The 17,600-nt window shown below is 43.4% G+C and overlaps 1 protein-coding gene across 11 annotated transcripts in view; it reads right to left on the bottom strand.

Moving 5' to 3' along the window:
- Positions 1-17,600, bottom strand: part of RAD51B (RAD51 paralog B) — a 695,021-nt gene that overhangs the window by 280,714 nt on the left and 396,707 nt on the right. For all 11 annotated transcript variants that reach the window (XM_087856049.1, XM_087856053.1, XM_087856047.1 and 8 more), the window contains one exon: positions 8,937-9,033. In XM_087856049.1, coding sequence (XP_087712175.1) covers positions 8,937-9,033 — 97 coding nt within the window. The remainder of the gene's footprint in view (positions 1-8,936; positions 9,034-17,600) is intronic.

Here is a 17,600-nt window from a genome sequence, read left to right as displayed (position 1 = left end):
AACCTTAACTAAAGAACAGCCCTATTCTATCTGGGGAGATCATCCATCTTCTTTGATTGAGCATGTGGCTTTGTAAGGGATGCACATGGAACTGTAAGGGAGGAAAGAGAAACATTCCTAGCCAGTCAAATAAGCCTCATCAATCATGTTGATCAAGGAAATGATGTGTTGCCAATGGATTATCCTCACATTCTTCTCACGGGGGCTTCAGGAAAAATCATAAACTCCCTAATATGGCATGCCAGATGTCCATGATCCACATGCCTACTTCTCAAGTCTCATCCCTTGCATTTCTCATACATCCCCCTGCACTCCCAGCCATAAGGAATTACTGCAGTTCCTCCAATGACCATGCCCTTCCCATCATATCTTTGATAACGACATATCCTCTGTCTAGAATGTCATTCTTCCATCTCTATATTCTTAGCACTAAGTATAGTTCCTGGTACAAAATGGATGCCCCATTTCCCTAAATATTTGATGAGTTCATTGTCTCCCTACTTCTAATCTCCATATCCCTAAACCATCCTATACATCTCATCTAGATAGTCTTGAGGATGTATAGTTATGATCACTTTAGCATAAAATCTAAATTCAGTCTGGCATTCAAAGTCTGGCCCCAATCTATTTCTAGATTTGTTGTAAGTGACCACCCCAGGCAAATGAGGCTCCTTCGCCCTCTTCCTGCATTTCCCTACAATACAGATCCCATATTTCTTGGGTACTCTCCAGGAACTACAGAATACAGGAGTGATCAAGACAAAGTCCCTGCCCTTGAGGAGATTATATGAAAGCAAAGGAGGCAGACAGTGAACCCATAGACAAATTTATAATATGAATCAGGTAGTGATAAGGGCAATGAAGAAAAATAAAGCAGGCTTGGGGGGCAGAAGAGGATGGGATGGGGTAGGGGCCCCATCTTAGAGAGGTGAAGAAAGACGTCTCTCAGAAGATGAGGCTTGAGCAGTACTGAATGTAGTGAGAGAGGAGGCCAAGGAGAGATCTGGACAAGTGCTCCAGTCAGTAGGAATAACAAATGCAAAAGCCCAGGGGCGCCTGGGTGGCTCAGTCATTAGGCATCTGCCTTCGGCCCGGGGCGTGATCTCAGGTTCCTGGGATCGAGTCCCACATCGGGCTCCTCCGCGGGGAGCCTGCTTCTTCCTCTCCCACTCCCCCTGCTTGTGTTCCCTCTCTCGCTGGCTATCTCTCTCTGTGTCAAATAAATAAATAAAATCTTAAAAAAAAAAATGCAAAAGCCCAGAAGTAGAAACACTTTGGTGAATTTGAGAAACAGGAGAGTGGGCTATGAGGCTAGAACAGAAAGGGGGAGAAGGACAAAAGATAAGGGCAGGACATGGCCCATTTTGAACTTAATGCCTTAGTTCATAGATTTTCCTGATCTCTACTCTTCTTTGCCTGTTGAAATCCTATCTATCCCTCAAGGGCTGTCTCTTACATCTTCCTCCCTGGACCATTCAGATTCCCCTCTGCTGAAAGAGATGTGCTCTTCTTCCTAAATCCTGGAGGCTTTGGTGCATACCATCTTGTCTGAAAGCACCACCCACATTTGACCTAATAATATTCTCCTTTAGAACTATGCTCAATCTACACTGTAAATATCTTGTGGGCAAGGACCATACCTTGCTCATTTCTGGATTTCCTATAACATTAACATAGTGCATATAGTAGGGGCTCCACAACTCATAAAATCGTCGGCTGGAAGGAACTTGAAAGTCTCTTCAACTAGCCAAAAAGTTTTTTTTTGGAGGGGCCATAGCTCTAAAACTATGCTAATATATGCAGGAATGCAGCTATTGCATAGGAAATGTCAGTATGACTGAATGAAGTGCAGCTTAATCCAACTAGAATTTATTTAGCGGCTTATCAGAAAAATGAGGAAAAGCAAAGCCTTCAGAGAGATCTGAGCCTAGGTCAGAGCTCAGCGGGACTGTCCTTGGGCTAAACCACCTTGCCAGACCTTGTTATAATCCTCCCCAAATCCTAGTAAACATCACAAATGCATTCTGAAAGTTTTTCATGCCACATTACAATGCAAACCAAGTTATTCTCTGGGCACCACTCCTAGAAACCAGCCATTCATCCCTTCTTTATGATCTCTGACCTAGAGGCCTCTCATATTTGGTATTGAATTCTCTTTGATGATGGTAAACATGGATCTTGTCTCAGAAAATCCTTCTGACTTGAAGCCCTCTGGGATCACACCCCCTCTTGGCATCCCATTCTTGGGCTTTTGGCCCCGTCATCTCTGTAGTTGAAACAATTGACAAAACTGGCTTTGGTATTCTCGTCCCTTCTGTCTTTGTGATGCTGAGATGTTAACAGGAACATGTGCAGATCTAGGAAATTAGCCAGTAAATCCTAAGTAGTGAAGAAGTCTGAGGGTAAGAGGAAAATACTTTCAAAACATCTAGCCCAGGCCTCCCACGAACCACCTCAAAGACTGACCCCCAAGAAAGCTCTCTCTCGTCTCATTTGATCGTAATGCACCTCATGCTTCAAATGTGTCTCTCTCTGGCAAACTACTGCTAGCAAAACAGAGCTCCTGACCAAGAAATACTTCCTGGTGGCTGACTTCAATGTTCCCTTTCTCCTGTTGGTCCCTCTGCCTTGATCCTATTACCCCCTGGTCTCCCTGCTGGACATCTTCAACAAGTTCCTCTCCCTTTTGAGATTTACAGCTTGTCAGACTCTTGTAGACTCTGCCCACCCTCTCTCAACTCTAGCTGCCCCTACCTCACATAATAAGAAGTTCGTTTTCTTTAGCTAAACAACACAGGGTTTGGGGGCTTTTAATCTTTTTCTATAAATTAGGCCTTTCACGGCATCTGAACAGTTGCTGGAAGTGATATACACCCAGCTAAGTGCCATGGATTCTGGAAAACTAGGGAGGGTGGAGCATGGGTAGGCATGTGCCCCTTGTGAATGGAAGCATGTGAGGTTATGTGTTGGTATATGTCCGTGACTTTGGAATTAGAAATCGAAAGGTCACCAGGGCACTTAAACATTTTTATCCAAAACTCCTAAGAGGCAGCCGTAGCCAAATCTAGAAATTCACAGGAGGGGCTCTAACTTCTGTTCCTGGCACTACCACTTCTCACTTATTGTGTGGCCTTTGAGCAATTCCCTTCTCTCCTTCATGCTTCAGTTGTTTGAGGTGGTTTAAATGATTCATCATTTTAGGACATTTAAAAATACTATAGAGATGTTAAGGTCAACAATGCTGATCACAGTTGTTAACATTAACCTCATTGTCACGTGGTGACACTTTATGTTTTCAAAGCAATAATTATAGCAACCTGCACCATACCCCTGAGAGGTGGATTTTTAAAGTTGTTGCACCCATTCTCACTTGTACATGGTCCTACACAAACCATCAGACATTTTTAGTTTTGGACTGGGCTGTGGAGGGCCTTGGAGCTAAAGTGGGGAGAGAGCTCTGCTAACTTGACCAACCCACCCCAAAGTCTGTGGTTAATGGATTACAAATTTGGGTAATGCTGGACAATAAATTACAACTACAATAATAAAGCTGAAAGTACACACAATTTAAGCAGAAACACCAGTGTTTTTTATCGGAAATGAAAGAAACCATTGATCATAGCAACTGTCTGAGATTAGCAGGGAGCCACAATTTCAAACATCCTGCAGTAAATCCAGAGCAGATCCAGCTGGAAAGCAAGAGTGGAAATAAAACTTGAAAATTCATACCACACTTTGAAGTCTGCTTTCTTCACAACCATGAGTCCCTGATTCGCCCCCACCATTCCGAGCTGCTCTTGCTTGTTGAATTTATTTTAAAAGAGACACCAGCCATGCACTTGCATATAATCTTTCAAATGGACTCCAGCTTTTTGCAGGGATGGTTTGTTAAGGAGTATGAATCCCAAAATACTTTCTCTTGCACATGAAATCAGCCATCAATTCAACTGGAATAGAAAGGCTTCCACTACTAAAACTAGAAAGCACCCGTGGTTCTAGTAAGTACTGCTTTTTCTCTTGTGTTCTTTCCTTTACCCATCCATGCACTTTTAATTTTTAGTTTTTGAGTGCTATTATCTATCAAAAACTATTAATGCAGATAAAAGGAGACTAACATGGCAGGTGCTGGAAATGCCAGGATGGCAGCCTAATAATGTCTTCCTTTCCATGAAGCCATCTGGGGCTCCTGAAATGGGCCATGTCGCCACACTGAAGTGACTGCTATTCCATTAAATCATCAGAGGAGAGAAAGCCAATGGTGTAGGTTGAGCAGAGCTTCAATCTTGCACAGGGCCCACTGTCACCATACGTCAGCCTCACCTACCAACTGTGCTTGTGTGGACAGAAGCCCAGCCAGTCCTTCTGCCCAAATCCCAGGTGACTTCAGAACAGGGTATGGAGCCTTAGGCCAGCTGGACTGTTAGATCCTTTCTCTACTGATCGCTACGGGGAAAAGAGATATTCCCTAGGACTGAGATTCAGTCATCCTCAGTATTTTCTATGACCACCAGGAAGAATTGGCAAGGGCATCTAAGGAACATGTCCTTGGCCACAGAACAGTCACAGCAACCTAGTCAATAACCAGTCACTCAACTTTGTAATAATCTAGTTGCCTGAGTTTCTGTCAACAAAACTAAAAACTAAAGAAGAAAATACTTTGATTCACAGTGCCTGGTCAAGAACAATGTAGATTCTAAAACCAGAAATCTGGATTTCTGCCCTTAGGTTCACAGGGCAGTGAATTTTGGTCAATTTGCATAAGTCTTGAAGGTTCCATTCTCCCCACTAAATGAAATAATGTTTGTGAGAGCAGGCTGAAAACTGACAAGCACACTGCAACTATGAGAAGTTATTTCAACGAAATAGGGAAAATTCTATTTGCCCTCTGATTCCTTCACAAGGCACAAAACTATGGGGCAGGAGCAATGTGGAGGAAGTCCTTGACCTCTGCAGTCCACTTCTCTCTTCTTTGGCTCTCCTACCTGGGAGCTGGATAATCCAACAGTGGAATGAAACTCCGATGAAGGGAATCAGACCATGGACCCAAGCAGTGAACATGGCCTACATCATCCAAGCAACAACCCAGCCATAAACTTTAATAAGGAAAAAAAAAAAAAAAAAAAAACTAGCAACACAAAAACAAAGAACTCTCAACTTTACAAACACTGGGAGGGCAACAGCTGGTCAGCCGAGATTAAAGGAGCGTGAGAGAGCACCTCCCCATCCCCTGACTTCTCCTCCCCCAAAGAGGTCCCTGCAGCCAGCCAGAGCTCACTTTTACAGCTCTGTGAAGATGACCTTGTTCCAGCTAAGATAGGGGCTCTTTTGATCTCAGCAGGGGGAAGCTCTGGGCCTGCAGCTGGCAGATATTAATAGTACAGGATCCGCTGGGGTGGAAGAGATCTCTCCGTTGGGCCAGGTCACTTGTATTCCCTGCTCTGCATCAGAGCAGAAGGGACTTCATTTCCCTGAATTGGCCCCTGCTGGGTATTTCCCTTAGGTCAACTCAGATCATTTTATTGCTGGCTGCTCTTGGCCGCTTGTTCTCACCCCACAACTGTTTTCAAGGGAGCACTGTTTAAGCTGTGCCCTCTGCTCTGCAGCTGAAATCTATTACACGACAGGGTGGACCTGGAGCTCACCCCATCAGTGTGTTTCTCACTCTCACTGGTTTGCACACGTGTCTTCTTGTGTATACGCCCGTGTGGGAAAGAGGCAGAGAGAGCAAGAGACAGACAAGACCAGAATGGTTTACAGAGTGAGGAGAAAATGTGGGGCAAGGAGGCTCTTGCAGGTGTGCCGAAGTATCAGTGCTAAGACTCCTGAAGATCCTTTCTACCATGCTTAATCTAGGAAAATGCAAGGCCGTTCACCCCACTCTATAAATCAGAATTTTAAAACCCCATCAACAAGCGAATGCTCCTGATTTTCGGACCCATATCATGACCTCACAATGGTAGAGTGAGAAAAGACTTCAGCAATCTTATATTTCCAACCTGTCATTTTATAGAAAAAAAACACCTAAGGCTCAAAGTCATTGAAAGACCTGCCCAAGGTCACAGGGCTAATAACACAATAGCAAAGTTGATACAATGGATTCTGAAAACAACAAAGTAATTTATATGTATTAACCACAGTGGCATTAACAATCATTGCAATGTATCTGAATAGGTATAAATGCTTTAAGAAAATTGTCCATTTTAGTTCACTGGTAAGGAACTTCATTATAGACTTCAGGAAAAATATTTCTATAGCTTCTTTATCTGCTCAGCTATACAAAGGAAAGATCTAGAAAAATCAACTGTTTCCATTCTCCCTAGGATTTCATAATTTAAAAAAGTTATCTAAGGATGAGCTGATAAGTCTCCCCTTGTCATGAATACAACTTAACCATTTTCTGGAAGCGGTTACACTGGAGCCCCAAAACAATTTCCTCTGTATTTGTTCTGTTCCTCTTCTTTGCTTAAGATAAGCCAGGAAGCCAAGACAAAGCAAAGTGCTATTATTTATTGGTTTTTAAATAAGGAAATAAGACATTTTTTTCCTCCTCAAAGCTGAATAAATGAGTGTGTGTGTATGTGTGCATGAAATAATTACACCAATTTTTAAAAAGTGAATCTCACAGCTACTGTTTACAAAGTATTTACTATGGTATCCATTTAGCATTTATTTACTGCCTACTTTGTGCCTAGAACTTTGCTACTCACTCAGGATACAAAAAGAATACAAGCTAGCCTGTGCCCTTAAAAAAATCTGCCAATCTAGTCAGGAAACCATGAAAAGTTAAGTTAATTTTCCTGGACCTTTTCTTTATAAAGCAGAGCAGGTAGAAGGGCCACGGAGGAGGAAGAGGGAGCAAGACCAGTGCAGACTGGAACAAACAAGGAGGTTTTGTGGGAAGCAGTGGTCTTTAAATAAACCTTGCTTGAGTCGGAGGATTTGGGAAGAAAGGAAGCAGTAGAAGTAAAAAAGGGAAATGCTATTCTAGATAGGACGAGCTGTCTCTGCAGCAGCATGGGGTAGGAGTGGGAAGTGGCAGGCAGAAAGTCGGCATGCTTGATGTGGGAGCTTCCCACAAGGCATTGGCAAGAACCAAGGGGAACGGGAAGGACAGGGCAGACTGTGAGGAGTGAGGAAGCACTGTCTCTAGTGGTGTTTTGGAAACTGATCCACACAAAAGAAAAGAAAAAAAAAAATCCTGATTTTTAGCATGTGTAGATTCTCATGGTGTAAATATTTCTACCCTGGGTGATTTCAGGCTGACAAATCACAAATTCCTGAATATTTTAAAAGCAGCTTATTGATCTTAGCCCATTCTCAGAAAATGGGCTCCTACGGTTCCCAGACTTTTGAGTAGGAGGTGACAAGTAAAACGAAGCCAGATCCGGAGAGTTTCATTTGGTGGTGGCAGGATGAAGATGGTAGAGAGGCTGGAGTTGGGAAGGCCATTTTGGAATTTATAAAAATAATCCAACTGTGAGTTTAATAAGTCAGCTGATCACAATACAAATCACAAAGAGGAGGCACCTGGCTGGCTCAGTCGGTAGAGCATGCCACTCTTGATTTCAGTGTCTTGAATTCAAGCCCCACACTGGGCGTGAAGCCTATTTAAAAAATGTGTAATATCCATAGATATTATTTTTTAATTACAAAGAAGAGGGGGCAGAGGAAGAATATATTTGTGTTTTTTTTTTTTTTTAAAGATTTGATTTATTTATTTGACAGAGATAGAGACAGCCAGCGAGAGAGGGAACACAAGCAGGGGCAGTGGGAGAGGAAGGAGCAGGCTCCTAGCGGAGGAGCCTGATGCGGGGCTCAATCCCAGAACACCAAGATCATGCCCTGAGCCGAAGGCAGACGCTTAACGACTGAGCCACCCAGGCGCCCCAGGAAGAATATATTTGGAAAGAAGAACCAAGAAGCCTGGATGATAGGAGTGCAGGGAGGAAGGAATAGTAAAGATTTGGGTTTTCAGTTCAGGTGATGATGGGAGGGGTGACGTATCACTGAATGTGGAAATAGGGGACACAGAGCATTATACAATTTTTATGAATAAGTAGTTTTTCTCTCTGAAAAACACCACCAAGAAGCAGGGCTGTGGTCCTTCCGATTTTTGAGTCCGTGAACTGTGGGCAATCCATGGAAGACCACCTGGGCAGTCAGAAGCCTTTCTAGGCGTACAAGTCCCATCTGCTCACTCATGAACACTTCTCAGAAAATGGAAGTGCAGAGGGGTCTGTCACAGCTACGCACATTTATCCAGCCCACAGCTAGCAGAACTCAGAAATGTCACATAAGAACTTTCAATAAAGCTAGAAACCACCCACTGGCTCAGTGGCGTAATTCCCCTAGCTACGCAAACCATAGCCAACCTGACCTTTGCTAGCATGGGAGGGTGAAGAAAATTTTGCAGATTTACCAACGTGGAGAGTTTCTCTTAACTCTTCTGTAAAGCTGGTCGGGAATGCCACACCTCCAGCACGCGACACGGCTGTACACTTTAAGCCAGTCCAGAAACACCCAGCACAAACAAAAGGCTGAGTTGCTATGGGACCACCAGTAAAGCCAACCTGTGAGCATCGGTCTCAAAAATCAAGTCACTTAGCAGTTGGCCAGCCCTTATCCGAAGGACCCCAAATCAGCCTATGGAGGTGTGACAGGCTTCAAGGTGGAGGTAATGGGTGTCTGTGAGGGTGACTCACTCAGATGGAAAAGGAAGCTGGCCTATAGAGACAGGGCAAGAGCCTCTCCAAATACAAGGAATCAGATGGCAGGGAAGCCGGCTAAGCCTAAATTGCCAGGATCCAGCTGGGTTCACTGGCCAGGGCCTCTCAGCCCAGTCTCCCAGCGCAACAGGGGGCAGAGAGGCAGAGAGGAGAGGCGGTGGGGCTATATGTCAGTGTCAAGTTTCGGCCCCTCTAGGACAGATCCCTTACCTTCAGACAGGGACAAATCATCAGCTGGAGACACCAGGTCTGCCTGAGAAGCTAGGCCTCTGCTTAGATGCGTTGTAATTTGATTCGTCAAGATAACCTGTGAACAGACAGGGAGAAGGTGGGGGAAGGGAGAAGAAAGAGACCAAATTAATTATTAGAGCTCTCAAAAGAAAAGACTGTGGTTCACGGGAGGACTGATAAGCACATAGGTAGGAAAACCCCAGTTCTGACTTTCATCAGTTTTATCTGCAGGCCAGAATATCTGGCAAAACCTATAAGTCATTCAAAACACAGAAAAGGGGAAACAGGCTTCTTTTAGAGTTTAAACCACCAATCAGTTCCTTCTAAATGCTGAGTAAATTGGGACTGAGAGGTGTTGTCATATTAGCTAAATAATAGAAGGCTAACCAGAGAATTAAGATGCATATGAACACATTTGATCAAACTTCAAATTTTAGGATTATATCCACAGCCCAAGATATTGCTAGTGCTAAATAAAAGCAATAATTTAAAATTGGGATGCCTGTGGCTTCTTCCTTATTAACTCAGAGTCAGAGTTTTATTTCCAAATTTGTGAAACTGTAATAAGATTCATCTGGAAAGGAACAACACTGTTCTTTGAGATTCGTTGAATGCCAACAAAAACATTCCAGTCTCACTATGCATTTAAAACACAAATTAATATAATCCTACCTATACAAAATACGGTTCATAACACTTAAAATTCCTATGATCCACTGCCACACCGTGGCATTTGATTCAATCAAGAAACTATTCTTTTCCTTAAAAACCTTCATTTATAAAATTTACTATATTGTTTGAAAGCCCAAAGGAGGAATAAAATACAGATTCTCTCCTGGAACATTACATTGACTAACACCCAAGGTTTCCCAAGGTTTGGGTGTTCCCATCATGTGGAAAACTGTGAGCATCTTGGTCACTCAGAGGAAACGTCCCTTCTGAAAACGGTACTAGGCACTTAGCATCTGGAATAAGCATCTAGTTGGAATGTCTTGGTCTGTCCCGAGGGTCAGCTATGGTTTTGCTGCCACCCGAATTTGAACAGAAATGGAAACTGTCTCTATCCTTTATTTTCAGCCATACCTCTGTCACTGTCTCTTGAACGAACCAGGCACATGTGATAAATCCTCTACCAACGGCGGCTTAATTGAGGGCTGAGAGGGGAGCATGTTGGCAAGGTCAGGCAAAGAAATGACGCACTCTATTAGCAAAGACAACCTTTGCAAGGTCTCTGTGTGTGACCTAGGCTTATGAGTCTCCAGCTACTCTGAAGTGATGGTCAGCTCCTGCCAGCACTCTGCTCAGTATCTGCACATTTACTCTCACTCTTCTGCATTGCTCCTTTTCATCTGGACTGGTAGGAATCACCTGCCATGTGTCTTCAATTACAATGGCTTTGCAGAGTCGAATAACAGCCGCTCTTTCAAGAACAAATGTTCATGGTTAGGAGTATGAATAAAAATTACGTTCATTTCTCTCTTTATAACATAGGGCATGGGCTTTGGAGTTTAATTAAACCGGGTTCGAATTCTGACTCTGACACTGCGCACCCTGGGACAGTTACTTAACTTTTGAGTTAAGTAGCTTCATTTGCTCATAGGTAAAAATCACACCCATCTTACAGAACTGTTACGAGAGGGAGTGCCTGGGTGGCACAGCGGTTAAGCGTCTGCCTTCGGCTCAGGGCGTGATCCCGGCGTTATGGGATTGAGCCCCACATCAGGCTCTTCCACTGGGAGCCTGCTTCTTCCTCTCCCACTCCCCCTGCTTGTGTTCCCTCTCTCGCTGGCTGTCTCTATCTCTGTCAGATAAATAAATAAAATCTTAAAAAAATAAAAAAAAAAGAACTGTTACGAGAATTAACGGAGATAATCAATGTGAGGCACCTAACATAATGTCTGGCACATAGTAAATAGTCAATAAATGGAAACCATTGTTATTGGTGTTATTTTCTTCAGAACGATGCTATATACATTATATATATATATATATATTATATAGTAAAATCCATGTGCTTCAGACAATTGAATCTAACAGGAGAACACTAAACCACAATTTTCTACATTAGGATATACTTCAGGATCTGATCATTTCTACCAATCTTAGTCCTTCTTAAGTTTTATCCAATGGCTAGGAATTTGTGCAAAAGTCTCAATAAGAAAAAGGTAGCAATCATTTAAAGGCAGGCCAATAATGTACTGGTATTACTCTGAAAATACTATGTGCTTTATTTACCAGTGAACAAAACAATGTATCTGTCTGTCCTAGTTTTTAAAATGTGAAGCTTCTGAGAGATCAAAATAGGAAAGTTCACTTTATTAGAGGATTCTTCTAAAAGACGGCTTGGTAAAAATGAAAGAACTCTAATGATACGGTAATGATAGTATGGAAAAAAATGTATTGAATACTTAGCATGCAAGGCCTGTCACCATATACACAGGCGGAAATGAAGAGGTAAAGGCTCTGTATGTCTTCTCTAGAAACTTGTAAGTTAAGAGATGAGCCATTTACTAAAATATTCAGATCATTTTCCCCCTTCAATTTTATTATTATTATGCTGGTCCTTCATGGAAACTTGTCCTGAGATGATGGTTGTATTATATAGAACTAATAAAGTTATGTCCTATAGAACCTCAAACCAAATTCCAGATGTCCCTTTTAGAAGGTTCTCAGCCCCATTTCTACCTCCAATGGAAGATGAGGTGAAGAAGAAGACATTTCACTCACCAAGGGCAAGAGTGGTTTTGCTAATAATCCTCTCCCTTTGTATTATGCACCCGAAAGCCAAATCACTGAAGGACACATAGCAACTAAACTCGGGGCTTTGCTAATCACACCATCTTACTAAACTGTTGTGGTTTTTTAAACCCGTGTTCGGCAAAATGATAGAATGGAAATATTTTCAAATAGTATCGCTGACAAATAACCACGGCTTGGGCAGAACCCTACAGATCTGTTGTCCTCTGGAGACCTGAAAACTACACCCTTAAAATAACCTATAAAATACTATAACACATCATAAACAGAGTCTTAACACTACCTGGTTTCTGAAAATTTATTCTGACTGACACTTCAGAAGGGCTTCCGTGCCACTTTGCTCCATTGGAAAGATTGGGGCCTCTGACGCTTGGTGCTCTCTTTGTGGGAAAGCAGTTTGCGCAGCAGTTAGGGTGAGTGCTTGGGAGTCAGACCAGAGTTAAGATCCAGGGCTCCACCACTTACTAGCTATATGACATTAGGCAAGTCTCATCTCTCTCTGGTATGATAATACTGAACTCACAGGGTTTCATGAAACTGGATAATGCACATAAGATCTCTAGCATTAGTGCCTGACCAGTGCTAAATGCTGAAATGTTACCACTCATCGTTGTCTTTAGTTATCCTTTGCAGACTGGTACCTTCCTTTTTAGATAGAAAACATACCCGATTCCCTTTTGTATAACATATAGCCCATTGCTGACAAAGAACAAATGCTGATATGTTCAAAAAGCGATGGCAATTTAAATGAAATGACATCAACTATTTTTGCCATTTCTCTAAAAGTATGGCTTATTGAAAACATACCACTCCCACCACACCTACCCTCCATTAACTACAAATCCAAAGGCCAGAATAGGACTCTTGGACTAAGGAGAAGACATGTTGGGTTTTGTTTGTTTGTTTGTTTTAATGGTCATGATGACATCTGAAGCCAGGAGGAGACGGAGTCTAGCTTAAAGTTTATTCTTCGGGAAGGAGAACACCATCCATCTACTGGGAAGAGGAGGCTTTGTAAGTCAGATAAAGTAACTATTGTCTCCACTCAACTCCATATAGAGAGAGACCACTTACTCCCAGGGCTTCTCCGTACTGCCCTATGGGATGTAGGATGCTTCAGGTACACTTGACTTGCAAATGGCCCCTCTTATCATGTCATGCCACATAGACCTTGAGTCTAATTTTTAGTGCTCCTCTCCCAAGGCAACACTGGGGTGAGACTTCTCCCTCCAAAGACCATGTCCCTGGGTTCCAAGTTTTCTCTTGCATTATCTGGCTTTCTTTAAGTGCATCCTACTCAACCTTTCTGTGTATAGTGTCTATGCTCACTTCAAGGGCACAATAAAGCTCTTTAAAAAAGAAGAAACTTCAGGGTACATATTCATAAATAACCCAGTTAGCCCTGCTTTCACAGAGTACAGGACTTAGAGAAAAAAAAGTGGACAGACAGGAACCAGTTAAAGACCAGGTGAACTGAAAAGACAGATGGATGGGAAGGAATGCCATTTTGGTCAGAAGACAGGGTCCTGTGGATGAAAAAGCCAACTAATACACAAACAGAAATATGACTCATTCCCATTAAGTATAAAAAAAATAGTTTAAGAGAGCAAATAACTGGAGACAAGAAGGTAGGAGCAGAATAAACTGATTAGAACCACCCGCCCCAAGTGTCAGGGGGTTGGGGAGCTAGAGTCCACTGGGCAATTAAGCCTGCCTCTCTATGAGTCTCTGTGTCCAGTGTAGACCACTTGCCCTCAGTTGACCCATCTCTTTCTTTGGCTATGCTATGACCAGACTATATCTATGCTGTACTCCACCCCCACATCCTACTTATCCTTCTTGCTCTGGTCCAGAACACTTTCTACCTTAGAGGCCATCATATGTCTAGTCTGATCCACCCTACAGTGAAGTATTGGAAGTATTTCTGCTGGGGCCTCCAGCAGAAGCCACTAGTATATTCCAGCCCCATGGTGAATACTGGAAAATGGGAGACAGAAGAGAAAAAGGGACAGCCCGGGTGAAATCAGGGTGGAGAACTGTCAGATCTAAAGGCACAGCCTTTGGCAGAAGAAGCTCCTTTTATTTGACTCTTGGAAGGTGACAGAGAAGAAGGACTTTACGGTAAGCCAGGGACAGAATAGGTTGGAATGGAATATCTGGCCCTCTTTGGTCAGCAGAAGAAATACTCATGGTCAGCAAAACAATAACTCAATATTTACAAGTCAGATTTTTTTAAGGACCTAAATATATGGCACATGCTCTCATTCAACTTTTTGTGGGGGCAAGTGAGAGGCAAAATTTCTAAGTCCCACTTTCCACCAGGTGAACTAGAGTCACCCGCCTGAGGTCAGCAGCTCAGATAAGAAGAGGGACTCTTCCTCTTAAGGCAGCAGTGGACAGACGAGAGGGGAGAGGAGCTCTCAGCTCAGACGCTAGGATGGGGGACTTCTCCAGGCCTGCACGTCCTGGTCCAGAGATTTTGATCTATAGATTTCTTTGTTCATTATGTTCAACATCCAGAAATTAGAAGATTATCAAAGTGCTACAAGCCCAATCTTGTGACAAGAGTCCTTTTGGACTCTGCTGCTACGAAATAACCATAAGTCAAGTAGGTAAGTAGCTGAGGCTTCTACAAAAGAGCTAAGCATTTGAGGCAATCTGAGTCGAACTCTGCCAATTTTTTGGTGGTTTTCAGTGGCCCCAGATGCATGTGGCATGTCAGTTCCGAGGCCCACAGAAGGCCTGGAATCTAAAGCTCTTCATGGAACTCATGGCTATGTACAAGAGTTTAAGGGGGAGGCTGGGCTAGAGGAATTGTGAGGCCCCTTCTGGAGCATTTCTATGCCCATAAAAACACCCACTTCCTCCTCCCACCCACTCCCTGTCAGAAACCTGCTACAATCTAACACAGAGAATCAGACAAGTTTCAAAATCACTTTAATTGGGCCTGTAGTGCTAGGTGCAGAGATGGTCCTAATACTCCTGGTTATTCAAGTGAACAGGCAGTGCACCAGATAACCTGGTCAGCCAGAGAAAGGGCATCATCCGAGCGATGGAGAGAGAAACTGGGGCCTTCCTATGCTCACAAGCTGCCTGCCCGCCACCAAATCTAGCACTCTCAAAATGACAGGGCTCTGCTTTTCATAGGTTCTGAAGTCATAGTTAATTTTTTCTTCTTTTTGTATTAAAAATGGTCTATCTGCCCAAGATGCACTTTTTTATACTGTTATTTTTGGTATCTAAAATGATCCTAATTGCCAGATAGCACAGTGATTGAGCCTTTCTATCTAAACACAGGCCTTGGATAAGTCAGAAATTCTGGGTTTTAATCCTGGCTCTATTAAGGGTTGCTAAATGTCCTGCTTTTAAGAAGACAGAGGCCGGAATTTTCCTGTGAGAATTGTTAAGGTTCATTGAGTCCTTTCATCACCAAGGCTTGGGAGAAAGGCCCTGGAGTGGTTTTCACCGTACTCTCCTCTTGATTCCCAACCATGACGGTGTCTGCCCCAACCCATTCTGCTGTACAGGAGCTGGGAGTGAGAGGGAAATGGGGAGGCGACCCCCTGCCCCCAAAAGAAAGTAGGAGAGGGCACGAGGGAGGGAGGGCACGAGGGCAGGGGCAGCTCTGGGTGCAGTGCAGGAATAGAGGAGTCCCCCTAGGAGAGGCCAAGAGGCCCACACTCACAGACACATGCCTCTCCCCTGACTCTCCCCATCCCAACCCCTTCCTGTCACTTCCAGCTTTGAAAAGACATATCCAGTATTTGTTGTGAGGAAAAGTCAGACCAAATATTTTAGAGTCTGAGAGTCACAGTTCTGGTTTTACTATTCACTGGCTTAATTTTGCCAAGGTCTGGAAAATTATAAATCATTCCATTATGAAAAAATAACCATTTTTCTTTAGCTTCAGCCCAGAGAATATCAACTGTCAGTTCGAAAATAAAGAACTGATAAGGTTTTGGTATTCCAGCCTGCTTGAAAGTCTGTATGACAATTGTTTTCTGGGAAAATCTGAAAGGCTGTGGGGGATTTTCCTTTCAAAATATTTGTGGTAAAAGGACCAAACTTCAATTTGGCTTGAAGAAAACACTGTTGTGGGAATCAGGCATCCTGCCTCGTATTTCTGGCTCTGTCACTAGCCTGCTGGGCAATCCTGGAAAATGCTCCTACCTTCTCTGAACCTAAAAAGTGTTGAGTCAAAAAAAAAAAAAAAAAAAGTGTTGGGGCGCCTGGGTGGCACAGCGGTTAAGCATCTGCCTTCGGCTCAGGGCATGATCCCGGCATTGTGGGATCAAGCCCCACATCAGGCTCCTCCGCTATGAGCCTGCTTCTTCCTCTCCCACTCCCCCTGCTTGTGTTCCCTCTCTCGATGGCTGTCTCTATCTCTGTTGAATAAATAAATAAAATCTTAAAAAAAAAAAGTGTTAAGTCCATAAAAGGTATAAAGAAAATGAATATATTATGGCTGTAAATGTAGCAGGCTGCTATGAAAAATGCTATACATTTCAGTTCTCATCGGGATGAGTGTTATACTTAAAATTCCACCTTATCATTGATTCTCATTATCTCCACCCTCAAGAAATCCATTTTACACAGAACCAATTGGTAGTAGCTGAAGAAGAGAGAAGGAAAAAAAAGAATGAAAGACACAATTTCAAATAATTTTGTATTTATGGTGAGACTACTTTCAAATCCTGATAAAAATTCACATCTCTTAATATGAACCTGGAGGAAAAGATCTCTTTTGTAGGTTTCACTGTGGAAATTCACAGGCAATGTTCAAGAAACATTGCCTAGGAGGAGAGTCTCTAAAGTAGGAGAGTCCCTGAGGAAGATACTGGCTCAGTATGAGGCCATGGAGATGGAGGAAGAGAAATGAATCTCCACAGCTTTGTGTGTGCGCACACACACACACACACACACTCAATCACACAGAGGTTGATAACACTACTGCTTCTGTCTCATGTTAGCCATCGTCTAGACCATGGAGTTCAGAGGAGATGAACGGAAGTAAAACTGTGTCTGCCATTTGGTCAAAATAAAGATACAAGAAAACTGTAGCACAGTAGGGTGGCTTTCTCTTTGGCCTACTTCTCCAGGGGTGTACATGCAAGGGGATGCGGTGGAAACCCTGGGGTGGCAGCCACTGCGTAGGTGTGAAAGGTCCGGTTCCACTATCAACATGCTGTTCCACTGCTCCAATGGGGCTGAGGTTAACACATGCTGGTTCCGGGTCTCAAATGGGGTGACAGTTGTAATGAGGCCACAAACAGCAGCCTGGTGTGCTGTTTCCACCTGCAACCCAACCTGGGCGACATCCTGTCAGTGATCTTCAGCTTGTTGCAGGAAATAACATGCACCATTGGTGAACTGCAACAGCGTGTTCACAGCGGCCTCAAATGGTGCATTCCCCAACCGCGTGCGATTTTGCCCTTAGCATGGGATCAAATAGGTCTCTGGCCAGCTGGGGCTTGGAAATGAACAAGGCCAATTGCTGGATGACTCTGAGGTTCGAAAATGCGGAAGAAACCTTCCTACCAGCCTTCACTGCACTGTACATTTCTTGTGGCCGAGTCGCTCTTGGGTTTGTTTGGTTGTCCTAGCCCACTCCCTTACTGCCCACTGAGCCCTACAGAAAGGCAGGGGAGGTGAATTTCCAACAGCCCCCTGAGTTTCTGCTGACCTTTTTAGGTGTTTTTGTTACTTGATGGTGCTTTCTATTCACGTGTACTCCTGGGTTCTGGGGATTCCCCTACTTTTGATTTGCAAGGATGGTTAGAAAGACACAGCTTTGTGATGAGTCCATTACAGGCGGCTACTACTGACTGATTTCCCCTCCTTAGACTCATTTGAGACCAAGAAAATAGTTCTGTTGAGTCACTTGCT

Source organism: Ursus americanus, chromosome 26 (genome assembly GCF_024610735.1).
Source record: "Ursus americanus isolate L20-20 chromosome 26, mUrsAme1.1.p, whole genome shotgun sequence".
NCBI lineage: Eukaryota > Metazoa > Chordata > Mammalia > Carnivora > Ursidae > Ursus > Ursus americanus.
Note: the sequence above shows the minus strand (reverse complement) of the source record. Positions and strands in the feature narration are given on the sequence as shown.